This window comes from Pelodiscus sinensis, chromosome 8 (assembly GCF_049634645.1).
Source record: "Pelodiscus sinensis isolate JC-2024 chromosome 8, ASM4963464v1, whole genome shotgun sequence".
In the NCBI taxonomy this organism is placed as follows: Eukaryota; Metazoa; Chordata; order Testudines; family Trionychidae; genus Pelodiscus; species Pelodiscus sinensis.
This window is the reverse complement of record NC_134718.1, coordinates 28,754,912-28,781,946: the sequence shown is the minus strand read 5'-3', so window position 1 is coordinate 28,781,946 and position 27,035 is coordinate 28,754,912. Positions and strand designations below refer to the sequence as shown.

General features: G+C 44.4%; 1 protein-coding gene across 2 annotated transcripts in view; it reads right to left on the bottom strand.

Moving 5' to 3' along the window:
- The window catches only part of VPS26A (VPS26 retromer complex component A), a 34,908-nt gene extending 18,139 nt beyond the window's left edge, over positions 1–16,769 (bottom strand). Inside the window, exons 1-2 of one of the 2 annotated variants that reach the window (XM_006111254.3) lie at positions 16,646–16,769; positions 8,392–8,541 (exon numbers count right to left, since the gene is read on the bottom strand). In XM_006111254.3, coding sequence (XP_006111316.1) covers positions 8,392–8,541; positions 16,646–16,648 — 153 coding nt within the window. In that variant the 5' untranslated portion in view covers positions 16,649–16,769. Of the gene's footprint in view, positions 1–8,391; positions 8,542–16,600 lie in introns of both variants that reach the window. The other variant, XM_075934936.1, reaches the window with a different exon arrangement.
- Positions 16,770–27,035: the final 10,266 nt, after the last annotated feature.

The following is a 27,035-nucleotide window of genomic DNA, read 5'->3' as shown; positions in this document are numbered from 1 at the left end:
CACTCCATGACTTCTAAGGACTTAAGCTTGTGTAAAACCTTAAGGATTATATGCAAGATAATGTATTAAGGGAAAATAAAGACCATTCAAGGAAGTTTAAAACTGCCATTAAATCAGGGTAGATAATTGATTTTTTTTTTTAAATAAAAAATGTATTTTGATTTTTAAAGAAAATACTAAATTTCTCATTTAAAATAAATTACAATTAAATTTCATCACAAATGCGCCACACACACACACACACAAAAATCAATTAATTGCTCCAGTCTGTCCAGCATAACTACTAGCTCTTCCCCTGCATGTTCTGGGCTTCTAATTTCTATTTCTCAGCAGACTAAAAGGTAATGTATGCAAACAGACACAAACTGGATAGGACTATTTTTGTTCTGTGTTTATATGGCAGTGGACCTTAGCCAAGCAAGGCAGAGGAGTTAGTTAAGACAACGTCTTAAGACGGAGAGACAATAAAGTCCAGAGGAAGCATAGGAAAACAGTGGAAAAATTGACCAAAAAGAAAAAGGGAAGACATTCAGTACACATACACCTTCCTATATTCCCCTACACTTTTGCCACAGAAAAACTATCATGGTTTCTGGGAGCAAGAGAGACCCTATCTGGGAATATTTTGAAGAAGTTTGTTCCCTGGGGAAAAAAGGAAAATGTATCAAATGTAATCAGTACAAGATAATGATGATGATGCAGGGCATACTTGCAAGAATGTATCATCATAAAGAAAACTGCTTATTGGGAGAAAATGATGTACATGAAGCTGTGAATATGGCTGAGTGGATCAGCTGGTTAGGAACCTAAATAATTCACTTTGTAATGCATCATTCTTCAAAACTGTGACATAGTATAAATGTGATTTGATTAGTAAATTTCCAAGCTGTTTGTAGTATTGGATGTTGATAGAAAAAAGAGTTTAGCCTAGCTAATCCCTATGGCTTGTTTAATTAGTTAACTAGGTTTAGAATCTGTCATTCAAATATACAATACAGAAAGCTGCAATAAGAGAGATCTAGAGTTGCAGTGATCAGTGGCATTTTTTATTACATAAAATACATGCCCCTTATTTTGGGGCATCATGGTCACAGACCATAATGGTGATGTCATAAGTCAGATTCATCCTTCCTGATCCCAAAATTGAAGGAGCAGACCAAATGATTTTCTTCCAAGAGGAAGGCCATCAGGCCCTGATCTTGCTTAAGGAAATTTGTTTACCTAAAAAAATTGTTTTTCATCATGACATCCAGTCCTCAGTCAGAATATCCAATTACCAACACTGCAGAGGCACACAAGATCCTATTTTGTCTTCCATCCCTGTTGTAATACTTTCTGCACCATTTCCTTCCTCCTGTCCTTTTTAATCAGCTTTTCATCAAATCTTGAAATCAAATGCACTGCATCAGCACAGCAAGATGAGTCGGTCACAACTCAGCCCCATGTAAGGAGAAAGGACTTTATCGGATGGTTTTCAATCAGATCAGAGACATCATGATTCATGCAGTAGGTGTCATGGTCAACCCGCCAACCAAAGCATCCATTTTTAATTAGCCAGCCATCCAAAATTCTAAAACTCAACAGAAGCCATATTCCCCACCTCTTCTTGCTAGTATTTCCACTAACTTGTGCCTGTTAAAAACAGAAGATGTGATTACGCCTCACACATTAGCACTAATAACAGAATTACTTTTCCTTTTAATCAAAAAGGTAGTTAATGAAAGACTGATTTTTTGACTCCAAAAGGAAAGAGAATTCAGATTAAAGTTCTGGGATTTTTGCATAATTATTCAGTTTCAATATAAATACTTTTTATTTATTATTCTCTCTTATGTTTGATCAGTAAGCTTTCAACTTTAGATGGAAAATACCCAAAAGCAATCATTCTAAGAAAACGAGTGAATCATAGCCTCTATAAAAACCCTAAACTTTGTATCACGGTTTTAATGTTGGACAGTAAAAGTTAATAATACTTTTAACTCTTTTGACCTTTGAGATTAAGACCATCTTTCTTTCCCTGCCCCTTCTCTCTCCTAATCAAGAAGACGGCAAGCCAAAGAAGCCTAGCAGGGCATCAAAACCCCATGGAGGAGAAGCCAGGTCAAGCCTGAAGACATCACAGCTCAAGGGTAAGAGCTATGGATGTGAATGGCTAACTGGTGAGCGACCCCACAGTGGGAGAGCTACTCCAGTCAGGCTGATGCAACCTCCACTCTGTTTAACCAGTTAACCAATTAAAATCTTACATCCATCCCTAGTAGAAACTCCTCTAACAAGTATGCTGCCAACTATTAAAAAAATTAAGGAAATGTTAAAGGTATTGTAATTCAGTGTTTAAATAATTTTTGGAATACAAGCTATTTTATTAACATACGTCACTCCTTAAAAGGGGGAAAAAAAAAAACCACAGAAGTTTAAGGGCTAACTTGACAACTCATGACAGTGTTAGCACAGAGATGCATTTGATTTTGTTTGTCTGCAGAGAACTCAATTTTCAAGATTTTTGTAAAAACATACTATATTAAGTTGATCTTATGGAGTACTGAGCTCTCTATTATTTTCTGATCCCCCTTCACAGCCCCAGGCAAGTATGACTTTCTACCAGGCTAGCTGCCTAATGGCTGTCCCTAGAATAAATGGAGGAGGAGAAGTCTGAGCAGCCTCCCAAGTAGCCCTTCTCAATACAGGTGACTTTGAGCACAATGGCTGAGGGGAGAAAGGGGAAGTAGAAGGGGAGAAAAGCAGCTTTAGAAGAACTGGTGAGAAAAATTCTATTGCTAACACATTCATATGACATAACCGCATTAGCATTTTGAACTGAGGGGCAAGCGTATTTATTGGTGGAAACAGATCAAAACAAGTTAGCATAGGTATTCGGTAGCCTAGCGGGGGGAAGACTTTGCCTTCCTAAACCTGCTGTTCTAGGAGCAGAATGTTGCTGCTCTCAGCGCTCACCCTCCCCTGGTGCCCCAGGGAGGTGGGAGCTGCACTGCATGCTCTCCTTTCTCCCCTACTGCTCTGGGCCAGGGCGCTCCTTTCATCTCTTCTCTTCCGGGGGGGAGGGGAGGGAGGGATTATGCACTCGGCATGCTGCCCCACCTCATCCCCTCCCTGTGGAGGGGGAGGGGAGGAGGGAGAAGAGGCGGGCCTCGGCAGAGGGAGTGGGGTGGGGGGCCTGCCTCCTCAGGATGTAACAGTGTAGTCGATTACCCGAGAAGCAAAAGCTTTAAGGTTAAAGCAGTGGTCTCCAAACTTTTTACATCCAAGATCACTTTTTAAATGTCAGGACAAGCCAAGATCTACCCCATCCCTTCCTTTTTCCCCTTCTCTCCATCACTTGCTATCCCCAGCCCTTACAGCCTCTCAGGGTACAGCTACATTGCCGCCACTTTTTATCCTTATGTTTGAGGAGATTTTTCCGACGTTTGGCCTGTCTAGACTGGGCCAAATGTCAGAAAAACCCCTTCTCTTGGAAGCCCCCTTATTCCTCGTGGAACAAAGAATACAGGGGCTGCCAAAAGAGCATTTGCGCCGGAAAAACTCCTGTAGTCTAGCTGTACCTTCACTGGGTTGCGACAGCAGGTACAGGCTCTGGGGTAGAAACGAGGGATTTGGGTGTGGGAAGGGGTGAGAGGTGCAAGCTCTGGGAGGGAATTTGGATGCAGCAGGATGTGGCGAAGGGAATGCTGGCTCACGGAAGGGGCTCCACGCTGGGGAGTGTTCAGCTCAGGTGAAGGGTTGGGGTGCTGAGCAAGCCACAGGCTTGTGGATGTGGGGGTACAGGAGTTTGGGGATGGGAGAGGCTCAGGACAGGGGGTTTCAGTGTATGATAGGCTCGGATTTGGGATGGGGGGGTACAGGAGTGTTATGATGCTGGGGCCAGATGAGGACTTAGCCCCAATTGGGGGCTTGTTGGCCAGGCTTCGTTTGTAAATAAAATATGTCAAAACACAAAAGGTTTCAGCATTGTCCTTAGGAGGGGGCAGGGAACCTGTTTTGACTCAAGGGTCACTGACCTACAAAAAAGTGAGTTGGGTCCACACAAGTGAGATACAAAAACACAATCCCTCCAAAACCTTTGTCCATCATTATATGAAATTAAGGATTACCAAGGGAGGTGACAGAAATTCCTTCCTTTATGTCATCTCGTATAGTGGCGGAGATGCCCCTTAAATGCATAATTTTAGAAACAATCCACTCACAAGCCAGATAAGCCTGGCTACTATTCAGTTTAAGATGTGAATCCTGTTAGGTTAACTGTTTCCACGCTAGGGATGTAAAAGGTTAACCCATTACACGGTAAGTATTAGCCTTACCAGTACACCAATTAACCGTAGGGCTGGCTGAAGCAGCTCCTGCCCTCCCCCCCGCGGTGTGGTGAGATCCTGGTCAGCTGAAGCAGCCACCCACCAGAGCAGCCCCTCACCTGCAGCAGGCAGGCCAGACCCCAGCCACACAGTTAATTGGTTAAACAATTACAATTATAATCGTTTAACCAGTTAACTTTAAGGGATATTCCACACAATTTTGATCCATCTTCTATGGATATTTGCCCCTCAAGCAGACTGTGCTGAGATTTATTTTGTTTAAGTCTAGTAAACATAAATCCCTCGTAGCTGGGAATGGAGCTTGCAGCACGGTTTAAAAGAATATTGGGGGAGGGGTGGAGGAAAACACAGAAAGCATGATGTACTGTCAATTTTAAACTATTTAAGCCACCTTATTAGTGTTCAGGAATCAATAATAAGTCACCATCTCATCTCCCTGGGGCTAGAAGATCCTTTCTATGGAAATATGAAGTACACAGTATTTCCTTGCTTACAGCTGTGAGCTCATGAATTGTTGTGCCTTGCACTTCAGAATGTCACTAGTGATCTGTTAATGTCTGGGACAGAAAGTGCAAGAGATCATGCAAGCAGTTATCTTATGGTGAAGAGGAAAAAAGGAGAAGGGAATGGAAGTTGCCTACTGAGCCAACTGTCTTCAGATCCAGTTGCAACTGCTTTAGTCTAAGCTCCACAGGGACCTCCCAGCAATTAATAAGCAAAGCACAGACTGTCTCCTTTTTTTAAAAAGTATCAGCAAGTATATAAAAGATGATGCTTACTTCCTCTTAAAAACACACTAGCTCTTGAGTGTTAGACATTTCACGAGAAAGTTTCAGTTCTCTAGAAAGACATTTCAGGAACTCCTTGATGTCTGTGTGGGGAAAGAAGGCGGTCTGAAGAGTGGCAGCATTTTCTAATGGTGAACAGGTGCCTTGAGAAAAAGGTTGAGATACTGCTTGTATTTAATCAACTTCTGCTCAGTTTCTTTGAGGGAAGAAATTGATTAAACACAAAATGTAATCCACAGCGTGAAAAAGCTTTATGATGACAAAACAAGAATAGGGTAAGACACTCTTCAGCAAGATACTGAATGATTAAGAATTCCCTGACTCCTTGCTGGAAGCAATTTGGGCTTCCTAATCCTCGCCTAAAACACTCTCTCTACAGAACTGGTAGTTAGCTGAACGAAAGATTCCTTGAGGTACTACCAGATGCCACTTCAGGATATGAGCATTAACTTCAGGATGTATAGAACAAGCAAGTAATTGAGGTCCAAAGACTATTGCTATAAATGGTGCCTTCTTTTCTTCAGATTCCAAAGATTATTGCTTCCAACAAGAAAAATTATTCCAAAGTGGCATGGATGCCTTTGGCTGCACCAGCCTCTTTAGAGACAGGAGGAAAACAAGAAACGAAAGGAAGATTGAAGTGTCATAAATGTATCAATTTGTTCCAAAACCTCTTCCTAACAATAACAAGTCACCAGGACCGGATGGCATTAACCCAAGAATTCTGAAAGAACTCAAATGGGAAATTGCAGAACTATTAATTGTGGTTTGTAACCTATCCTTTAAATCGGTTTCTGTACCTAATGATTGAAAGATAGCTAATGTGCCGCCAATATTTAAAAAGGGCTCCAGAGGTGATCCTGGCAATTACAGACTGCTAAGTCTAACATCAGTACCGGGCAGATTAATTGAAACCATAGTAAAGAATAAAATTGTCAGAAACATGGATGAATTAATTTGCTGGGAGAAGTCAACATGATTTCTGTAAAGGCAAATCATGCCTTACTCATCTGCTAGAGTCTTTGAGGGGGGTCAACAAATATGTGGACAAGGGGGATTCCAGTGGATATAGTATACTTAGATTTCCAGAAAGCCTTTGATAAGGTCCCTCACCAAAGGCTCTTAAGTAAAGTAAGTTGTCATGGGATAAGAGGGAATGTCCTTTCATGGACTGATAACTGGTTAAGAGACAGGAAACAAAGGGCAGGAATAAATGGTAAGTTTTCAGAGTGGAGAGAAGTAACTAATGGGGTCCAAGGGTCTGTCCTGGGATCCATCCTATTGGACTTATATATAAATGATCTGGAGAAAGGGATAAACACTAAGGTGGCAAAACTTGCAGATGATACCAAACTTCAAGATAGTTAAGACCAAAGCAGACTGAAGAGCTTCAAAAAGATCTCACCAAGCTAAGTGATTGGGCAACAAAATGGCAAACGAAATTTTAGTGATGATAAATGTAAAGTAATGCACATTGGAAAGCATAATCTCAACTATACATATAATATGATGGGGAATAATTTGGCTACAACTGCTCAAGAGAGAGATCTTGGAATCATTGTGGATAGTTCTCTGAAAACATCCACTCAGTGTGCAGCAGCAGTCAAAAAAAAAACAAACAGACCATTAGGAATCATTAAAGGGACAGAGAATAAGACAGAAAATATTTTATTGCCTCTCTAAAAAAAAATGGTATGACCACCTCTTGAATACGGCATGCAGATATGGTTGCCTCATCTCAAAAAGGATATACAGTAGACTTCTGATAATCCGAAACCCATGGGACCTAGGTGGCGCCGGATTATCAAATAAACCGGACTATCAGGAGGTACTATAAGCTGGTTATATATACAGGCAGTCCCCGGGATACATGGATCCGACTTACATCAGATCCCTACTTACAAACGGGGTGAGGCAACCCTACACTAGCTGCTTCCCCCCAGCAGACCAGGGAGACGCGAAGCTAGCGCCCCCCCCCAGAAGACCAGGGAGATGCGGAGTGGCTTTTCTCAGCAGACACCTCAGCTTGAGAATAGAGGACTGAGGGAAGAGAGGTGTGGGAGAATAAAACTGAGCTCTGGAGAAATGTTTGGCTAGAGTTTCCCCTACAATATGTACCAGTTCTGACTTGCATACAAATTCAACTTAAGAACAAACCTACAGTCCCTATCTTGTACGTAACCCGGGGACTGCCTGTACACTTTATACATTATATACTGTATATAAAGTGTTCTTAACCCTTTTTATTGTACATACTGTATACAGTATACTGTAATCTGTTAGGCTTTTTTAAGCCTTTTTTACCCTTTGTGCTCAGTTCAGCTGCTGCCGCTGTTACCTTGTAACTCATTTTTTGCCGAAGCTCACTCACTAGGCTCTTGCCATTTTGATGCCGGACTATCAGGAGTGCCGGACTATTGGAGTTTTACTGTATTGGCATTGGAAAAGGTTCAGAAGAGGGAAACAAAAATGATTAGGGTTTTGGCACAGGCCCAATATGAAGAGAGATTAAAAACACTTGGACTTTTCAGCTTAGAAAAGAGGAGACTAAGGGGAGATATGATAGAGGTCTATAAAATCATGACTGGTATAGAAAAAGTGAATAAGGAAAAGTTATTTACTTCTTCCCACAATATAAGAACTAGGGGTCACCAAATGAAATTAATAGGCAGCAGGTTAAAAAAAAAAGTTTTTCTTCACTCAGTGCATAGTCAACCTGTGCAACTCCTTTCCAGAGGATGCAGTGAAGGCTACAACTTTAACAGTGTTCAAAAAAAGAGCTAGATAGATTCATGGAGGTTAGGTCCATCAATGTCTATTAGCCAGGATGGGTTGGAATGATATCCCTAGCCTCTGTTTCTCTTGAAGCAGATGACAGGGGAGGGATCACGTGAGGATTACCTGTTGTGATCCCTCCCTCCTTCTGGGGCATCTGGTATTGGTCACTGTTGGCAGACAGGATACTAGGCTTGATGGACCTTTGGTCTGACCCAGAATGGCCATTCTTACGTTCTTATGAATCAGCAATAGGCTAACAAAAAGAGATTACCATTAATTATTACACTAATATGAAAGAACTGAAGTTTGTAAAACATGCACAAGTAGGAATATAACAATTTTCTGGCCTTTAAGAGCAAATGCAGACCAAAGAATTAAGCTACTGTTCAGACCTGTTTACCTAGCCCCAAGAAAAACTTACATCTCATGTTTGATATCCAGTTTTTATTTCTGTGCTACAAAAAGTAAAAGAATTATTAGAAATACACACATCTTACCTTTCCTGAAACAGATTCACCATCATAGAAGAGGAAGTGTTTTTCTATTTTGCCCTCTTCAGTTTTAATTTCTGCTGTTTTCCGTGTTTCTGCATCATTAAGATGAATGTCAATCTCACAAATAGGACCAAAAAAGCCTCCAAGAAAACTCTGCAATAAAATATATATATTTCAGATTATCACAGTGGAAAAGATAAATATACTTTCTGAAATAAGATCTTATTTGTGGTGGTGATGTCGAAGACTGGGGGATGAAAATATGTTCACAATTACCTTCAGTAAACAGAAAATTTGTGTAAGACCTGTTTGCAGACATTCAGCACAGAAATTTTTAGAATACACAAATGATTTCATTGTAGGGGTTAGGAATGTAAGCAAGTAGTCGACTACCCAATAAGCCTAGACTTATGGGGCAGCCAACTACTTACTTCCCCCCCTCCACTTGCTGCAAGAGTGAGGGGGAAAAGCAGGAACCAGTGCAAGGGAGAGCCAGCTTGAAAAACAGTTCCTTGCAGCACCATCTCTGTAGTGCCGCCTGCCCACCTCCCGCTGCTGTCTCTTTTTGAGGCAGCAGCACAGGGGGGAGGAAGGGTAGCAATGGAAGCAGCCGTGAAGCAGCCTCTGCCTGCAGCAGGCCCAACCTTGCCACAGGCAGAGGCTGTTCTGGTAGCAGTCCCTGTCCTGGGGATGGGGGTCCCAGCTCCCCTCCGGATCTCCTCCTCCCCTCCGCAGACAGGGGCTGCTGGAACTGGTACAAGCCAGGACTGAGCAAGCCCAGCTCAGTCCCAGCTCATGCCTAGTCTGGGATCTACCCTTGCTGCCTGCATTCCCGGCTCTTACCATATTTAAACTGCAGAGCCACCACCGGGGTAGCTCCTGGAGCCGACGCAAGCTGGGACTGAGGAAGCTTCCCTTATCGACTAATTGTGTAGTTCATTAAAATTTTATCAACTACATGATCAGTGGATAACCTGCCTTTTAACATCTTTAGTAAAGTTATAAAGGGGTACCTGGTTAACCAGTTAACCAGTAAGCATTGCTTTACCAGCAAGTGTACTGGGGTAACTAGCAGGGTTCCCTCTAAGATTTTCCATCCATGAGCAGAGGGGCTGCGAGTCCCTGCCTGGTGCCCAGGGTTTACAGGGAGTGAGGCAGCAACATGTGGGGAGCTGGCAGGGGGCTCAGGGCCAGAGATAGTGACGGGGGGGGCGAAAGAAGAGCAGCAGCAGGGACCCCAACTCCAAGAGCAGCTGCACACAGCGCGGCTCCAGTCCACCACGCAGGCCTGGCCGCAACGCCAGTCCTGCTAAGCTGCTCCTGCGGCAGGGCCGCATGGTGAGCAGCTGCCTGGTGTACCAAGAATGGTGTGCCGCACTGCGGTGCGGTGCAGTGCAGTGCGGCTGCTCCTGGGACACATCATGACATTGTAGCAAACTGTTTATTGGAATCCGAGCAGGTAGGTCACAAACTGAAAGATATGGGAGACAATGTATAGGAAACACAGAAGAACTTGAAAAAGATGTTTCTTGATTCAAGATTGTGTACCAAACTCTAGCTTGAGGAGGAAGGAAAGGAACATTTCAAATGATCTGTGACCGCTCTTGAACAGAACTTTCTAAATGCAAAGCACACACACAAAACTAAATGTAGTGCCTCACTTTCTTCTGTTGAGTACATTTGGTAATCTATAACGTGGTGTCTCATTTTATATACGGTTTTTGACTACATGATGAGATATAACTTGTAGTGTTTGATGGCCTCAAAAGGAGAGAGATTTAAAATCTTAAATGAAGTGTAGAACTAATGATACAAGAAAGCTGTTCCAAACAGGCACTGCCGAGAGGAAAGTTCTCACATCAGTGAGTGTGACACTGTGTGGGGAACAGAAGATATAGGATCACAAGGCAGGTTGAAGCAAGGACAGAAAAAGCAATTTTTTTCTTATGAAATGTCAAGATACAAAAGGCTGAATAAGAGGTTCCTGTACTTGGTTTCTGTCACAGTAATGAGCGTCAAGTAAACAGCTGAAAAACACTTTAGGGAGCTGTGCAACACTTTCTGTAAAGGCAAGCTAAATTAGCTACCCAGTACTGAGTGGAAGTCTTGGGCTACGTACAGATTATATTCGTGTAAGATAATCATTTAAACAGCTATGCATTAACTGATAAGCTTAAGCAGGAACCAGTGCCTGTGAGGAGCCGGCTCTCCACCATACTAGTTCCCATGGAGCCACCTGGCCCCTCCTACAGCATCATGGAGGACAAGCTGGAGCTAGTGCTCAAGCCACCTATCCCTATCCCCCAACCCATGCTGCTGTCTCCATATCAGCTCATCCTCCCTCCTCCCACCCCCCAGACAGGAGCTGCTGCCACGGAGCAACCTGTCAGCAATGGACCTGGGCTCACTGAGGATAGAGGCTTCTCCATGGGATGCTGGCATAGCCTGTCCATGAGGAGCTCGGATCCGCTGCAGACAGAGGCTGCTGCCACCCCACTCTGCCTCCTTCCCCTCCCCCCCCCCAATTTTTAAACTGGCTTCTCCTACCAGCCCATGCTGCAGCTTTTGATACATAGGCAGAAAGAGTTGGTGGGCTCCATTTGGAGAAAGGAGCCAGATTGTTGGTGTGGAGCCTTTTCTAGGCCAGGAGCTGTTGTACTGAAACTAGAGCCTGTTACGGACAGCCTCCTGGGGCTTAGATCTAACAGGGTGCTTCAGGGGCTGTTGGTGATTGTCCATGGAGGGGAGAAACCCTGGCTGTGCCTGTGGAGAGAAGGGCCTGCATAAATTTGCATAGAAGGTACTGAGAGTAACTGTGGCTGTTTGGGAAAGTGCTGGCTGGGACAGAGCTCAGAAGACAGACTGACACTGAGTCCAAAGAGAGCTAGTGACCTGCCTAGTGAACCAGAGCAGCTGGCATTTAGTGTGTAGTGGGTGTTCCAGTGGCAGAGGGATTTTGGATCTGACTGCTTAGCTTGGACTGACACACACAGAGCTTGCTTAGTAATGTCTCCACTCTAGCTGTTGCTCTTTAAGCATGCCCACACAAGTGTCTGGGACTCAGATCCAGAGGAGTGTATACTCTGGGATGGGATAAATGGTGGCAGGGCAAATGCCAGTTAGATAAGTTTCCTTTATTTCTGTGTACTTTGTTGATTGATTGTATTTGCTTTTAGTCTATTAAACCCTGTTCTTTAAGTGGTTAAGTAAAGGTGTGTTAATTCTAATTTGATCAATTAGATGTATATTATTTATAATTGTTGTTCGGCGTTAGATCCAGAATATCACTGGAATAATTCTATTCCTGTAAGCTCCCAAGGCACACCATTAAGTCTGTACAGGGCCAGCCAGGAGGAGGCACCACCATGGCATATTCTTTAGGAGCAAGTGACTGAAGCAAGGGGGTGGATAAGGAATCCCCAACTAAACACCACCACCACTGTGGTGCTCAGGATCTCCTTTTACATTAAAACTATCAGGCGCCAGGCACACAGGCAAGTGTGGCCTGCTCCCGAATAACCCAGGGATGAAAGAGGAGGGTTACACTTGGTACCAGGGTTAAACCTTAACTGCTGAAGAAGAGGAGTTGGCTAAGACATGGGCATCCAGGAAGCATCCCTCCATAATACCAATTATAATAAACTTCAAAGCTAAGGGTTTGTCAAAATAGCTCATAGGTAAACAGACCAACCAAACAGACTGCTATATCTTGCATATCAAGAAATGTTTGCTGCTGCTGTTTTAAAGTAAGTCACACCAGCAAACATGTGGAAGTCACTTAACCATTTGGATTCAGGGACTATTGAAGTGAGAATATCACTTAGCAGCAGTAGTTTCTTTCGCTGGTACAGAAAGAATATTTTCTTCCTTTGGACTACTTCATTCCAAACTGAGAAATCATTTGGAACCTGAAAAAGCAGGAAAGCCCATTTTTTCTTTTCCAGATTTCAAACAGGAAAATGAAGGTGAAGAAGCCAATATTTTAAGTTTCTTATGTTGACCTGGCTGACAGTTGATTTAATTTTTTTAAAGATATTTCGTACAACTGTTTTAGTTAACAATAAACAAAAAAAATGTGAATGTTAAACTAAATTTAAAAAATCATAATAGTTTAACAAAACAAGCATATGTTTTATACTGAAGAAAAAATCTAGAACATATAATGTTGTTTTATTTAAGTAAAACAATTTAAATGCCTGTCTGGTGATATTCTCTACCTAATACAGCATGGAATGAAAATCCTCCATATACTAATGATTAACCTGTTGAACTGGAGATATTTTTGAAGTCATTAGGAGGTGAACTATCAGCTTCAATTACTTTTAATAAATGAAATAACCAAACAATCATTATCTGATATAGCTGTAAAACTATTTTTTCAAAATTAATCACTGTTCAAAAACATTTAGGCTATGTCTACACTAGCGCCAAGCCTCATTTGCATATCTAATGAGCCGCCATTTTTGCAGAAGAGGCTCTTGCGCCAGAAGGAGCTATCTACACTGCCCCTTCTTGCGCAAGAAAAACCCTCTTGCGCAATGCTGCTACGCTGATTATTTTCCAGGAATAACAGCACTGCACAAGAGGTTTTTCTTGCACTTGTGCAATGCCGTTATTCCTGAAAATAATCAGCGTAGCAACATTGCTCAAGAGGCAGTGTAGACAGCTCCTTCTGGCACAAAAGCCTCTTTCGCAAAAATGGTGGCTCATTAGATATGCAAATGAGGCTCGGCGATATTCCACGCTTAGTCTCATTCGCATATCTCTGGCGCAAGATTGCGCCAGCGTAGACATAGCCTTAGTGTGTACCTTTTAAAAATGAAACCTACATCTCTCTAAGTTATAACATTAATACATATTATTTACAACAACCAACATGAACACATTTTTATATGGAAACTATGATTAAATGGAGTCTTCCTGACTAGTGATTTAAATCAAATGCACCCAGATCAGTATTTTAATAAAAACACCATCACGTACCCTAGTTTTTCAAAATAGCTTATATGTAAAAAGACCATCCAAATAGACTTCTATACCTTGCATATAAAATTAAGATCACAGACCTTTAAAATACTGTAAGACAGTTGCAAAGACTCAAATTCATTGGTAAATTCTGAAGTTACGCTCCTTCCCAAAAGCACTAGTTCCTATTTAGCATGGATAAATAAAACAAAATTTGGAATTTCAAGGCTAAGCCATTTAAAAAAAATTCTAAAAATGAAAACCTTAATATTTTTAAATTAGTCTATTGATCTCAAACTTTTCCTAAAGAGAATTCCTACTAAAGCAGTGGATTTAAAAAAAAAAAAAAAAAAAAAATGTTGTGTGTACTAATTTCTTCTTATCGCGTCTCCTTGCTAAACACACTGTAATAGCAAGTAATCAGTCTTAAATATCAATGAGGACATATCCTTATGATATGAAACGGTCCTAAATCTTTCCAAATCTTGCTGGGCACTTTCAACTACAAAGGCTAGTGTATTTCAGTAACCCCCACACAGAATTAGTAAGGCATTTTGGGATATTGCGTATTATTTTTAGGGCATTCCAAGTTATCAGTGGTTCACAGTCAAGCTAAAAGGGCACACTGATCTCCACAGGATTGGGCTCAGTCCTGAGTCTGGTTTAATCAATGCTTTCAATAACGGCATAGACAGAACGTTTGCAGATGATACCGAGCTAGGAGAGCTTACAAGTGGTTTGGAGCATAAGATTGTCATGCCCCACCATGCTTTATGAAAATTGGCTTATAAATATGCTTAATTATGATGCTTTAGGCAAAACGCATTATATGACACGTCATTTAAATACCAGTTACAATCTGCTGAATCTGTGCATTCTATTTCTGTGTATGTATCATTCTTGTAGGTGAAGTTAGAAATATGAAGCATGAACTCATTTATAATTCAAAATGTGCTAATAAGGGCCATTAGTGATACTCCAGAAACGTAGTGGCTTGGTACCCAAATCAATGATCTGTGAATGGCTTCCCCCCCCCCCCCCCCCGTAAACTTGAACTGTGATTGGTCCTGCCAGACCACCTGATGCTGACCCCATATGGATCTTTTACATTTCCACTGAAAGTGAGAAAAGTCTGAACTGAATACAGAGAATTCCTATGTTGGGCAAAAGGTGGGAGACCAAACAACAGGAAGAGGCCAGATTCCAGGAGACCTCCACTTACTACCCAAGATGCCTGCTGGAAACATCTAAGATTGAACAGGTGGAAGGATCAGTCCCAGCAAGGAGGCTGCTAGCTTGTGGAAAAAATTATTAGAACTACGGTTAAGGGAAGAATTTGAATGTAACAAATTTCTTAGTATATTAAGCTTAATTGGTGTGTGGGGTTTTTTTTTAATTTTGGCTTAGTAATTACTTCAAACAGTATTTTTTCCACTTGAAATCACTTAAATCCTACTTTTTATACTTAACACAAGTGTTTTTATTATTAATCTAGTGTAAATAATGATTGGAGGGGAGGAAGGAAAGCCGCAGCTGTGCATATTTCCATCATTGATACTGAGAGCTAACCTTCTGAACTTTCACTGCATAAAACTTTTATACAGAGACAGGGTACGTCTAGACAGTTAACTGCATTTTAACATCCTTAATCTAGGCCCAGCCTAAGAGACTGAGTTTGGTCCCTATTGGGGATTGTGTTCCTGGGTGCTGTCAAAGCCCTATTGCTGAGCTCTACCAGAACTAAGCTGGTTCAGAATCTGTCTTGCTCTGCTGGAGATATTATCGAATCTGTCACGAAGATTAAAACTTAAAGTGATCAGTACAAACTGCAAAAATGACCTAAAGTAAATAGGATCAAATTCAATAAGGACAAAAGCAAAGTACTCCACTTAGGAAAGAACAAGTCAGTTGTACACCTACAATATGGGAAATAATTGTGTTGGACAAAATACCATGAAAAGGAATCGAGGGGGGGAGGGTCATAATGCACCACAAGCTAAATATGAGTCAAGAGCATGACACTTTTGAAAAAAACAAAAATCATTCAGTGATGTATTGTAGCAGAAGTGTTGTAAGCAAGATATGAAGTAATTTTTCTGCTTCACTCAATACTGATTAGGCCTCTATAGGAATAGTACGTCCAATTCTCAGCACCATATTTCAGGAAAGATGTGGACAAATTGGAGTAAGTCTAAAGAGCAACCAATATGATTAAAGGTCTAAAAACATGAGCTATAAAGGAAGATTGAAAAAACTGGTTTTGTTTAGTCTGGAGATGAAAACACACATGGTAAAAGTTGTGAAGTACATAAAAGGTTGTTATAAGGAGAAGAGTTATTCTTCTGAACCTCTGACAAGATGTAATGAGCTTAAATTGCAACAAGGGTAGTTTAGGTTGGACATTAGAAAAACTTATGAATAACTTCCTTAGGGAAGAGTGTGGAATCACCATTATCAGAGATGTTTAAGAACAGGTTAGACAAGCACCTGTCAGGGAAGAGTGCTGGGGGACTGTAATAGATGATTTTTTGAATTTCCTTCCAGTCCTATGATTGCACGATGTGTTTTCTCTCAGAAGTGACACCCACCCACGTGGCACTAGATCCAGTTTTTTATTGCTCTGGTTCCCCCTCAAGCATGCCCATAGCGTGGGTAAAGAGATCGCCCCAGGCTCGGACACTGAAACGGTTCTCCGCAGCGTGCCCACCCCTACCAACCACAGGCTCTGCAGCCCCAAGGTACACTGCTCGCCAGACCCGCCCTGCAGTCGCGCTGCCGACAGTGACTTGGCAGGCGTGGGGGGCGGGCTGATGGGCCCTGCAGGACAAGGTAGAGAGCCCCAGCCCAGCTTCTGACAACTCCGCTGGGCCCACCGGGGGGACAAGGGAGCGCAACGCGCCGCGGCTGGGAGGGGAGGCCGAGGCAGCCACTTGCAGGATCAGAGGTCGAACGCCACCGACTAGGGGGAGCCGGGCAGGCAGCCGCCTCAGGCCGAGCGCGCAGGGCCCAGCGGCAGGCGGGGGCGTCTCTCAGCCAGGGAGGGCGCCCCCGAGTCGTGCCCCCCGCGCCGCCACCACAGACGGGAATCCGCGTCCCCAGGCGCTTCCTCCACGGGAGCGAGCCGCCGCCACGGGCCCTGCTCCTCCTCACCGCACCCAGACTCCTCCCAACCCCCGGGGCCGCGCCGCACGCGGCAGGGGGACGCGGCAGCCGCCGCCTCAGAGCCGGAGAGGCGCCAGACGCTCACCCCTGCGACCTGAGGGGCCAACTCGTCCCGCTCGCGCGCACTCACCATGGCCACTTCCCCTCAGACCCCAACCAGCAACAGCTCCAGCCCGCGCCCCTGTCATGTGACCCTAGAGGCGGTCACGCCCCGCCCCCACCACGTGACCGCCCCTCCCTAGTCCCTACACCTACAGAGAAGGGAAAGGCGAGGAGGTGGGGGTGGAGTGTGCGCCGCTTGCAGGGAACTTCCGCCCCCTGGGCCGATAGAGGGCGCTGCCCTCGAGCGCCCTGTGTGGGGCGGTGTTCCCTAGCAACCGGACTGAGCCGCAGGGCATGCCGTGGCCCCGGGCCTAGGGCGGCTCCCGGCCTCTACGCCCCCGTGCGCCGCACTTAGTTTCGAACAGCCCGTGGGCCCAACCTCTGACCTCCCAGACCTCTCCTCATGCCTCCTACAGGCCTGGGGCCCACCCCACCCCTCTCCCATGTGGCCTCAGGCACCAAAGACCAACCACCATCTGCCTATGTGACATGTCACCGCAAGGCCGGTGGTTGCCAGTCCCTTTTCCATCTGCTGCATCACCCCCTGGGTCTGCACTCCTAGAACTCTTGCCTTACAATAACTGGCAGTCTGGGAACCCCACAGTTATGCCCACAGGGTCCTGGGATCCCCTCCCCCCATCTTGCTTGCTCACCTCTCTTAATAGCAACTTTGGGGTTTGCTTGGGATTGTCGTCCTTTGTTTGGGGGTTTTGTTTAAAATTTCTTGGGTTTTATTTGCAGTTTATTAGAAAAAATGAAAGAAGGGTGAAAATTGGTGTGAAAATTAGTTTTATCATTTTCTGGTATGTATCTGGTTTAATATTGTGGAAAAAGAGGACAGGAAAAAGCAACATTTGGAGAAAAGTACAAGAATTGAAAATAAAAGCAGCTTAATGATGTCTTAGTTCCTTAACTATATAGTTGCAGTGTGTACACATATGCATGCTTTCTGTATTCTACTACATTACCTTTTTTCACAGCCTCACTTTTCCATTTAGACTAATTTATTATTAGCACAGCTATATGATATAATGTATTGTGTTTTCTTAATCAGTATTTTCATGTACCTGGGTGAAAAGTAAAACATTAATCTCAGGGTAGCTGTGTTAGTTTGTAAAAACAATTGTAAAAACAATGAGTCCTGTGGTATCTTAAAGACTAACCAATTTAGGTAGGCATAAGCTTTCAAGGGTAAAAACAACTCTGTTAGATGTTAGAACCACTGACAAAGTAGTTTTTACCCACAAAAGCATATGCCCAAATAAATGTGTTAGTCTTTAAAGTGCCACAGGATCCCTCTTTTTAAAAAAATAGTTTTTGTAAAACCAGGACAGTTTGGGCTGAAGTTAATAAACATTATAAACATGGTGCCTCGGCCAGACACCAGCGCAGGTGCTCTGGCATCTGGGGAAGAAGCCGGCAGGGGAATGGCACCGCGGCCAGACGCCAGCGCAGTCACATTAGCGCTCGCAGGTACCCACGGGGGGAATCTGCCTATCATGGCAAGAGGGGGGGGGCGTAGGCACCGGCGGGGAAGCACCCTGTGGGTGGGTGTAGCCAGACATGAACCCCATCTTGTTTTTCCCCTCTCTCCTTCCCTTCCCCCTCCTCCCCCCCCCCCCCCCGAGAGCAAGAGAAAGGCAGTTAGCCTTTGATGCCCTGGGAACACAGGTGTGCTGCCTGTCCCTGACTCTACCATAAACAGAAACTAGACAGTAAATGGGCTAGCTGACGACCTGGGGCCTCCCACCGCCCTGATGGGTAGTACCAGTAATTGACACGCCTGCACTGTCCCAGGAGAGGAATCTTCGCCCATCACATACCAGAGATGCCCATTGTCTGCATTTTCCCAGGTGTGAATTATGCTTTGCACCCTTTGTGGGAAACTTGGCATTCAAAGCCATTTTTCCTAATTGGCCACTTGAGACCAGGAAGAAGCCTTCGTGACCCAAGGGGTATAAAGAGGGGTTTAGTAGCCCACCCCGTTTGAGCTCCAATCATCTATACCTGCTGGCAGGTACTGATTGTCTCCCCCGGTCTGTGGGACGCCCAACCTTGCCCTACTTCTTCCCAAGGGATTGAGAGAAAGACGCTGGCCACGCCAAGTCTGGAACGCAGGGGTGAGAATATATACCTGCTAGGTGTCTATTTTGCATGCATTTAATAAGAGCTCAGAGAACCAAAAGGGTTTCATGGTACCTGTAAGTGACTTCTTAGTGTAATTTCTGTCCTGTCCTTTGTAGTGGCTGTGTTATCTATAACACAGTAGTAGCATTTAACAGCTAAGTTTACCCTGTAACAATAAAATAGTAACTGTTTAAGCTGTTACCTGACTCCTTCAGTTGCTGTAACAGAACCAAGCACAATTTTAAAAAGAACTCCAGCTGGTCATAAGGGACAGATATAGGGAAAGCTTGAGCATTGGATTGTGTTGCTTCCAGGAGACAGATCCGTTGGGGCATCTCTCAGCCTCCCCAGGCTGCCCGCAGCGAAGGGATCGTGTATCGCCGGGAAGAGTAGACTCTGACTTAAAGGGGGAGGTGTGTGACAGAGCCGGCGGGCTCCTCACCCCCAAACAGCTGGTCCCCCACAGCAGTGAGCACACGGGAACGCTGACTTCCCCGGGGAGCTCCACCGGCGGCGGGGCCGGGGCCGTGTACTTGGGAGAGGCAGCCCGGGACGCGACGCCAGAGGCAGAAGCCGGCAGGGACATGGCGCCTCAGCCAGACATCAGCGCAGGCGCTCTGGCATCTGGGGAAGAAGCCGGCAGAGGAATGGCGCCACGGCCAGACACTAGCGCAGTCGCATTAGCGCCCACAGGTACCCACGGAGGGAACCTGCCTATCGTGGCAAGGGGGGGGCATAGGCACCGGCAGGGAGGCGCCCTGTGGGTGGGGCAACCCCGAGGGTGCGGGCTTTAAAATGGGCCAACCCCCAGGTGGGGGAGGAGGGATCTCAGGGAGTATCCAGGTTACAAGGGGGCTGAATGCCTCTGAGGAAGAGAGTCCGGGACGAGGCACGATCGAGCTGTAAGGCATTAGCCCTGGAGTGAGACGGGGTGAGTAGGAAGAAGCCCAGGGCAGGGTTTTGGACTCGTGGGTCACTGCATTTCGGGCGGCGTCCCCGCTGACCACAGGAGGTGGAGAGAAAGATCTGTCCCCGTCCCTAGGGTCCTGGGCTGGGACCCGGAGGTGAGGGCAGGCCCGGGTCACTCTACTCCCCGCCCCGTGGTGGAAAGGCAAGGAGTGCTCCGAGAGGTGTTAGGGCCTCAGTGAAGTCCGAGTTGGACTGGTGTGGTGATCAATAAAAAGGTTGGACACAGCCCAAGTGGGGTGTAATGGACTAAAACAAAGAAAACGGGGCAGGGAGCCCAGTGGAGGAGACAACCCACACACACACACCACCCCGCCTCCCCCCCCCCCATTGAAGAGATATTTAGGGTTTGTTCAGATAACTTCATGACCACTAGCTAAAAGCAATAAAATAAAATGAGTGGCCTGCAGCTATGTTTGATGTGCAAAGCCTGATTACTGGAAAGTATCAACAGCAAAAAACCTAGCAATTATCTAAAATACTTTAAGTGATTCTATATAGACTAAGATGGATCATTTTTAAATCAGAGATTTTCTCTTGAAATTAAAATGCCTTAACAGACCAACAAAGATCTTTTTGAAATCTATTCCTTCTGCCTAATGATTGACAGTACTTATTTGCTGGATACAAAATTCTAAAAATGTATGTAATAATGGAAATTAATTGTGCCCAAAGTTTCAGATCAGTAGGGGTGAAGTTCATGTGCACTGCCTCATATTATCCACCTATTAATGTCCCTGTTAAAAGTTGTATACATACATCTAAACAAGATATTCAGGATTTAAAACAGGAATGCTACATGTAGCAGTACTCTTTACTAAGGTTTGGGAGTGGAGGAATTGTTTTGCTCCAACAGTGCAGTGAATTACTGATGAGTCAATGTATATATTCATATCTGGACCTCATAAAACCAGAGATGTATGGCTATGCTGATGTGGAGCAAACAAGCTCTTTTTATGAGAACCCATCAGAAAACAGCTGTCAAATAAAATTTTTAAACAGCAATTTTGTACATCAGCGGTGAAATGAACCTCAAAGAGCGAAGTGGTGACCAGATGAAGCACGGGTGGGAAACCTTTTTTGGGTGAAGGGCACTCATCCACTGAAAAATCAGTTGGGGCCACACACAAGTGAAAAGCAAGATAGGAAGCCCCTGGCTGAGAAGAAAAAAAGACACTCCCCACATTCCTCTGGTACACCACAACCTAGTGAGGCCCATGCTAGTTGATTTTGTGTGCTCAACTGTGCGGGTGGCTGGCTGGACAGGCTCCCCTATGCTGAGTTTTGGGGGCTGGATCTGAACCCATGCCTGAGATAAAGCATCAAAAGCAGGTCCTCTATCCTACATTGTTTAGTATGATCCAGGGACAATGGCTCCAATTTGAGAGTTTGATTGGGAAGACTTCCTCGATAGAAGGCAGCATTTAATCCTTCAAGCATGGCAGGCAGAAGAGCCAGAGAGGGCAGTACGTGACCAAGAAGAGAACTGGCAGCATGTAACCTCTAGAAGGGGATAAAGGCCAGCACGGGAATCCCCCGATGCTATAGAGGTAAGCAATCGCTTTCAAGCTCTCTCCACAGGCTCTGCAGTGCTGAAAGCTCTGGAAGGGACCTCACAAGGAAGAAACCAGAAGGGAACACCATCTACTGGAAGGCATGGGATGCGTAGTCCTACGGATGGGGGTTCCATGGCCACCACCCCCAAAAGGAAACGATGGGTGGTGGTGGTCGGGGACTCCCTCCTAAGAGGGACTGAGCCATCCCTCTGCCGTCCGGACCTGGAATCTCGAGAGGTGTGCTGCTTACCGGGAGCTCGCATTCAGGATGTCACTGAGAGGCTTACCAAGCTGATCAAACCTTCGGATCACTACCCCTTCCTGCTTCTCCACGTGGGAACTAATGATACGGCCAAGAATGATCTTGAGCGTGTTACTGCGGATTATGTAGCGCTAGGAAGAAGGATCCAAGAATTTGGAGCGCAAGTGGTATTCTCCTCCATCCTGCCTGTTGAAGGGAAAGGACTGGGCAGGGATTGTCGAATTGAGGACGTAAATGCGTGGTTGCGCAGATGGTGTCGCAGAGAGGGCTTTGGTTTCTTCGACCATGGGACTCTGTTCCGGGCACAAGGATTGTTAGGAAGAGATGGGATCCACCTAATGAAGAGAGGAAGGAGCATCTTCGCGGGCAGGCTTGCAAACCTAGTGAGGAGGGCTTTAAACTAGGTTCGTCGGGGGACAGTGACCAAAACCCTGAGGGGAGTGGGGAAGTCGGATACCGAGAAGAAATGCAGAGAGGAAGGGGCAATAAAGGAGGACCCATGTTTCGAATGGAGAAGATAGGACGATCAACTGGTTACCTGAAGTGTTTGTACACTAATGCGAGAAGCCTGGGCAACAAACAGGAAGACCTGGAGGCCCTGGCCCAGACCAAGAAATATGATTTAATTGGGATAACAGAGACTTGGTGGGATGACTCGCATGACTGGAGCACTGTCATGGAAGGGTATAGACTGTTCAGGAACAACAGGCAGGGGAGAAAAGGAGGAGGAGTTGCACTATATGTAAGAGAGCACTACGATTGCTCTGAACTCCAGTATAAAGAGGGAGAAAAACCTGTTGAGAGTCTATGGGTAAAGTTTAAAGGAGCAAACTACAGCATTGATGTTGTGGTTGGTGTTTGCTACAGGCCACCGAATCAGGTGGATGAGGTAGATGACGCTATCTTCGGACAACTGAGCGAAGCTTCCAGATCGCAGGCCCTGGTTCTCGTGGGGGACTTTAATCACCCTGACATCTGCTGGGAAACCTATACAGCAGTACACAGACAATCCAGGATGTTTTTGGAGAATGTTGGGGATAACTTCTTGACACAGGTGCTGAAGGATCCGACCAGGGGCCGTGCGCAGCTTGACCTTCTGCTCACAAACAGGGAGGAACTAATAGGGGAAGTGGAGGTGGGTGACAACCTGGGAAGCAGTGATCATGAGATGGTAGATTTCAGGATCCTGACCAAAGGAAGAAAAGAGAGTAGTAAAATACACACCTTGGACTTCAAAAAAGCAGATTTTGACTCCCTCCGAGATCTGATGGGCAGAATCCCCTGGGATGTTAACATGAAGGGGAAAGGAGTCCAGGCTAGCTGGCAGTATTTTAAAGAAGCCTTATTGAAGGCACAGAAAGAAACCATCTCAACGCGTAGCAAGAGAGGCAAACATGGTAGGAGACCGGACTGGCTTACCGGGGAAATCCTTGGTGAACTTAAGCACAAAAAGGAAGCTTACAAAGAGTGGAAACTTGGACAAATGACCAGGGAGGAGTTTAAATGACCAGGGAGAGGTATAAATGTATAGCTCGAGAATGCCGGGGGGTTATCAGGAAGGCGAAAGTGCAAATGGAATTACGACTGGCTAAGGATGTGAAGGATAACAAGAAAGGTTTCTACAGACATGTTAACAAGAAGAAGGTGCTCAGAGAGGGTGTACGGCCCCTAATGGATGAAGGAGGTAACCTGGTGACAGATGATGTGGGGAAAGCTGAAGTACTCAATGCTTTCTTTGCCTCTGTATTCACGGACAAGGTCGGCTCCTGGACTTCTGCGCCAAGTGACGCAAGATGGGATGAAGATGGACAGCCCGTGGTGGGTAAAGAACAGGTTAGGAACTATTTAGAAATGCTAAACGTACATAAATCCATGGGTCCGGACTTAGTGCATCTGAGGGTACTGAGGGAGTTGGCAAATGTCATTGTGGAACCTTTGGCTATTATCTTTGAAAAGTCGTGAAGATCGGGAGAAATCCCGGATGACTGGAAAAAGGCAAATGTAGTGCCCATCTTCAAAAAAGAGAAGAAGGACGATCCAGGGAACTATAGGCCAGTCAATATTACCTCGGTTCTTGGAAAAATCATGGAAGGGATCCTTAAGGAATCTATATTGAGGCACTTGGATGAGAGGAAAGTGATTAAGAATAGTCAGCATGGATTCACAAAGGGCAAGTCGTGCCTGACCAATCTGATTAGCTTCTATGATGAGGTAACTGGCTCGGTGGACGTGGGGAAGTCAGTGGATGTTATATACCTTGACTTTAGCAAGGCTTTTGATACGGTCTCCCACAATATTCTTGCCAGCAAGTTAAGGGATTGTGGATTGGATAAATGGACAGTAAGATGGATAGAAAGATGGCTAGAAGGCTGGGCCCAGCGGGTACTGATCAATGGCTCGATGTCAGGTTGGCGGTCGGTTTCTAGCGGAGTGCCCCAAGGTTCGGTTCTAGGACCGGTTTTGTTCAATATCATTATTAATGACCTGGATGAGGGGATGGATTGCACCCTCAGCAAGTTTGCGGATGACACTAAGCTGGGGGGAGAGGTAGATACGCTTAAGGGCAGAGATAGGGTACAGAATGACTTAGACAAATTGGAGGATTGGGCCACAAGAAATCTGATGAGGTTCAACAAGGACAAGTGTAGAGTCCTGCACTTGGGACGGAAGAATCCCAAGCATAGTTACAAGCTGGGGACCAACCTGTTAAGTAGTAGTTCTGCAGAAAAGGACCTGGGGGTTAGAGTGGATGAGAAGCTAGATATGAGTCAACAGTGTGCCCTTGTAGCCAAGAAGGCTAATGGCATATTAGGTTGCATTAAGAGGAGCATTGCCAGCAGATCCAGAGATGTCATCATTCCCCTTTATTCGGCTTTGGTGAGGCCGCATCTGGAGTATTGTGTCCAGTTCTGGGCCCCCCACTACAAAAAGGATGTGGACACATTGGAGAGGGTCCAGCGGAAGGCAACCAAAATGATTAGGGGGCTGGAGCATATGACTTATGAGGAGAGGCTGAGGGACTTGGGTCTGTTTAGTCTGCAGAAGTGAAGAGTGAGGGGGGATTTGATAGCAGCCTTCAACTTCCTGAAGGGAGGTTCCAAAGAGGATGGAAAGAGGCTGTTCTCAGTAGTGACAGATGGCAGAACAAGGAACAATGGTCTCAAGTTGTGGTGGGAGAGGTCCAGGTTGGATATTAGGAAAAACTATTTCACTAGGAGGGTGGTGAAGCACTGGAATGGGTTACCTAGGGAAGTAATGGAGTCTCCATCCCTAGAGGTGTTTAAGTCTCAGCTTGACAAAACCCTGGCTGGGTTGATTTAGTTGGAATTGGTCCTGCCTAGAGCAGGGGGCTGGACTTGACGACCTTCTGAGGTCTCTTCCAGTTCTATGATTCTATGATCTACAATGGGGTTAAGAGCCAAGAAATCCTAAGTCCCAATATAATGCTTTGCTTGCTGTCAACTGGGGTTCTGCATGTGGTACATGAGACATTTTGTTTACCATTGCCCATTAGCAGGGTTGCTGGATTCTAGGTACATAAGAACAGTTAGCAAAACTACCCTATCCCATGAGATCTTTTTGGTTAGGACAATCTTGTGGCCCAGTGATATGATAGCAGGCCACTCATGTAACCCATTCAGTAGCCTAGTTTGCCCATCACTGCACTAGATAGTCTCAGGACATTCAGATCTCAGTCAATGCTTCCATCAGAAAAATGGTAGAGCTTACAACAACAATACCAAAGAAAAACATCCAACAGTACTACTTGAAACATCAGAAGTAGATGGAGAAACCTAATGTATTGTACTAACTGCGAAGGTAATCTTTAACAGTTGAGAATCATTGTTTATATTAAAAGTACATCTGGAATTATGAACTCTTTGTTATAGTCACACTACCAATCTATTTTCCAGTCCATGTTTTGGAACAAATACTTAGATGACCAACACGTGGGGTATTTGAAAGTTTAGCTTGTTAAAATGTAGGCTTGTAGTTTCAGCACCAGATGGCACTGTTACTTGGTATACGCAGTTATCTTCTGTGTGCTTTGCTATCATTGGTCTCAAATTTAGGGTTGCCAGATGGTTTCAATAAAAATACCGGACACACTTGGCATTATATCACAATCGACATTACATCTTATTTAGAAAATACCAGACATTTATATTTTCTCAATTTGTTTCCCAAACAGAAAGCTCAAATACTGGACTATCCAGTTCAAAACCAGACACCTGGCAACCCTAGTCTCAATCCTGCAAGGTGCTGAGGACTCTAGCCACAATCCAGCAAAGCACCTAACCTCATGCTGAGCTTCAAGCACAAGTAGTTCTATTGACTTGAACTACTCGCACAGTTAAGTGGTTTGCTGGGTTAGGTCCTTTGAATGAAGCAATTATTTCCAGTACAGTGTTTCTCAAAGTGGACCGTGAACCCACTCTGAGAAAGCTGTTACCAGGCCACTCTGTTTTGTTTACTTACCAGCTCCACAGCTACAGAGCCTTGCAGCCCTCATTGGCTGCAGTTCGCCATTGGCAGCAAAGGGGAGCCACAGCTGTGTTTACTGTGCTCCAGTAAACTCAGTCAATATTACCATCATTATATTACTGCCTATAGAATTGTGCTTGATTTATATTTAAAAACAGAATATTGTGTACCTCCAATATTATTTCTGTGATAGAGAGATAGTTTTGGTTTTTTACATTTTATTTAAAAGGCAGTTGTTATCATGGGAGAATGGTGACACTTGTTCTGTAAACCTTCATGCAACCTGTTAAAATTTTATTAATAATTTTAACAGTTGTCTGTGTTACCAAGTACATTGTTCTTCCTTGTAGACCACAATATTGTTATCCCCTTCTTCTGAATAAATCTAGGACTAAGTTTTTAGACCACTGTCAGAAAAATCAGCATGTGAAAGGGATGGAAAAGTGACTGTGATGGGGCTGAGGGTTATTTCATATGAAATACTAAAGCATTCTCTTTCTATCAGAGTAGAAAAATCAAACATAAAAGCATTTGGGCAAACAATTGCAAGTATTTCCTAGTCAGCAGAGATAATGTCTCCATTACTTTCTAAAATTAATCCTGCTCCCTATGAATCAATGGCAAAATTAGCACTGACTTCATTATGAGTTGTGGGTGATCAGCAACTGGAGGAACTAGAAATTATTATATTTTAAAATACATTTTAAATGATAATTTAAAATCTGGGAAACTTGTGGAAAGATCTTAAATCCTCAAAAATGGTGGATTTTCGGCAGCAATGGATTTAATATGCCTCTGATTACAACCTTTTCACAACTAGAATATTTTAGATTCTATTTTCAGAATGGCTACTAGAAACCAAAATTGTTTATTGTTCATTACTACCTATATTTTTGAATGCTCCAGCACTTAAAGAAAAAAACAGTATTTGGCTACATTGAAGTTTTAATAGAATTACAACTAATAGATGTAAATACAAGGAAAAATATTCAATCTGCAATTTAAAAATATAACAAGTGCAG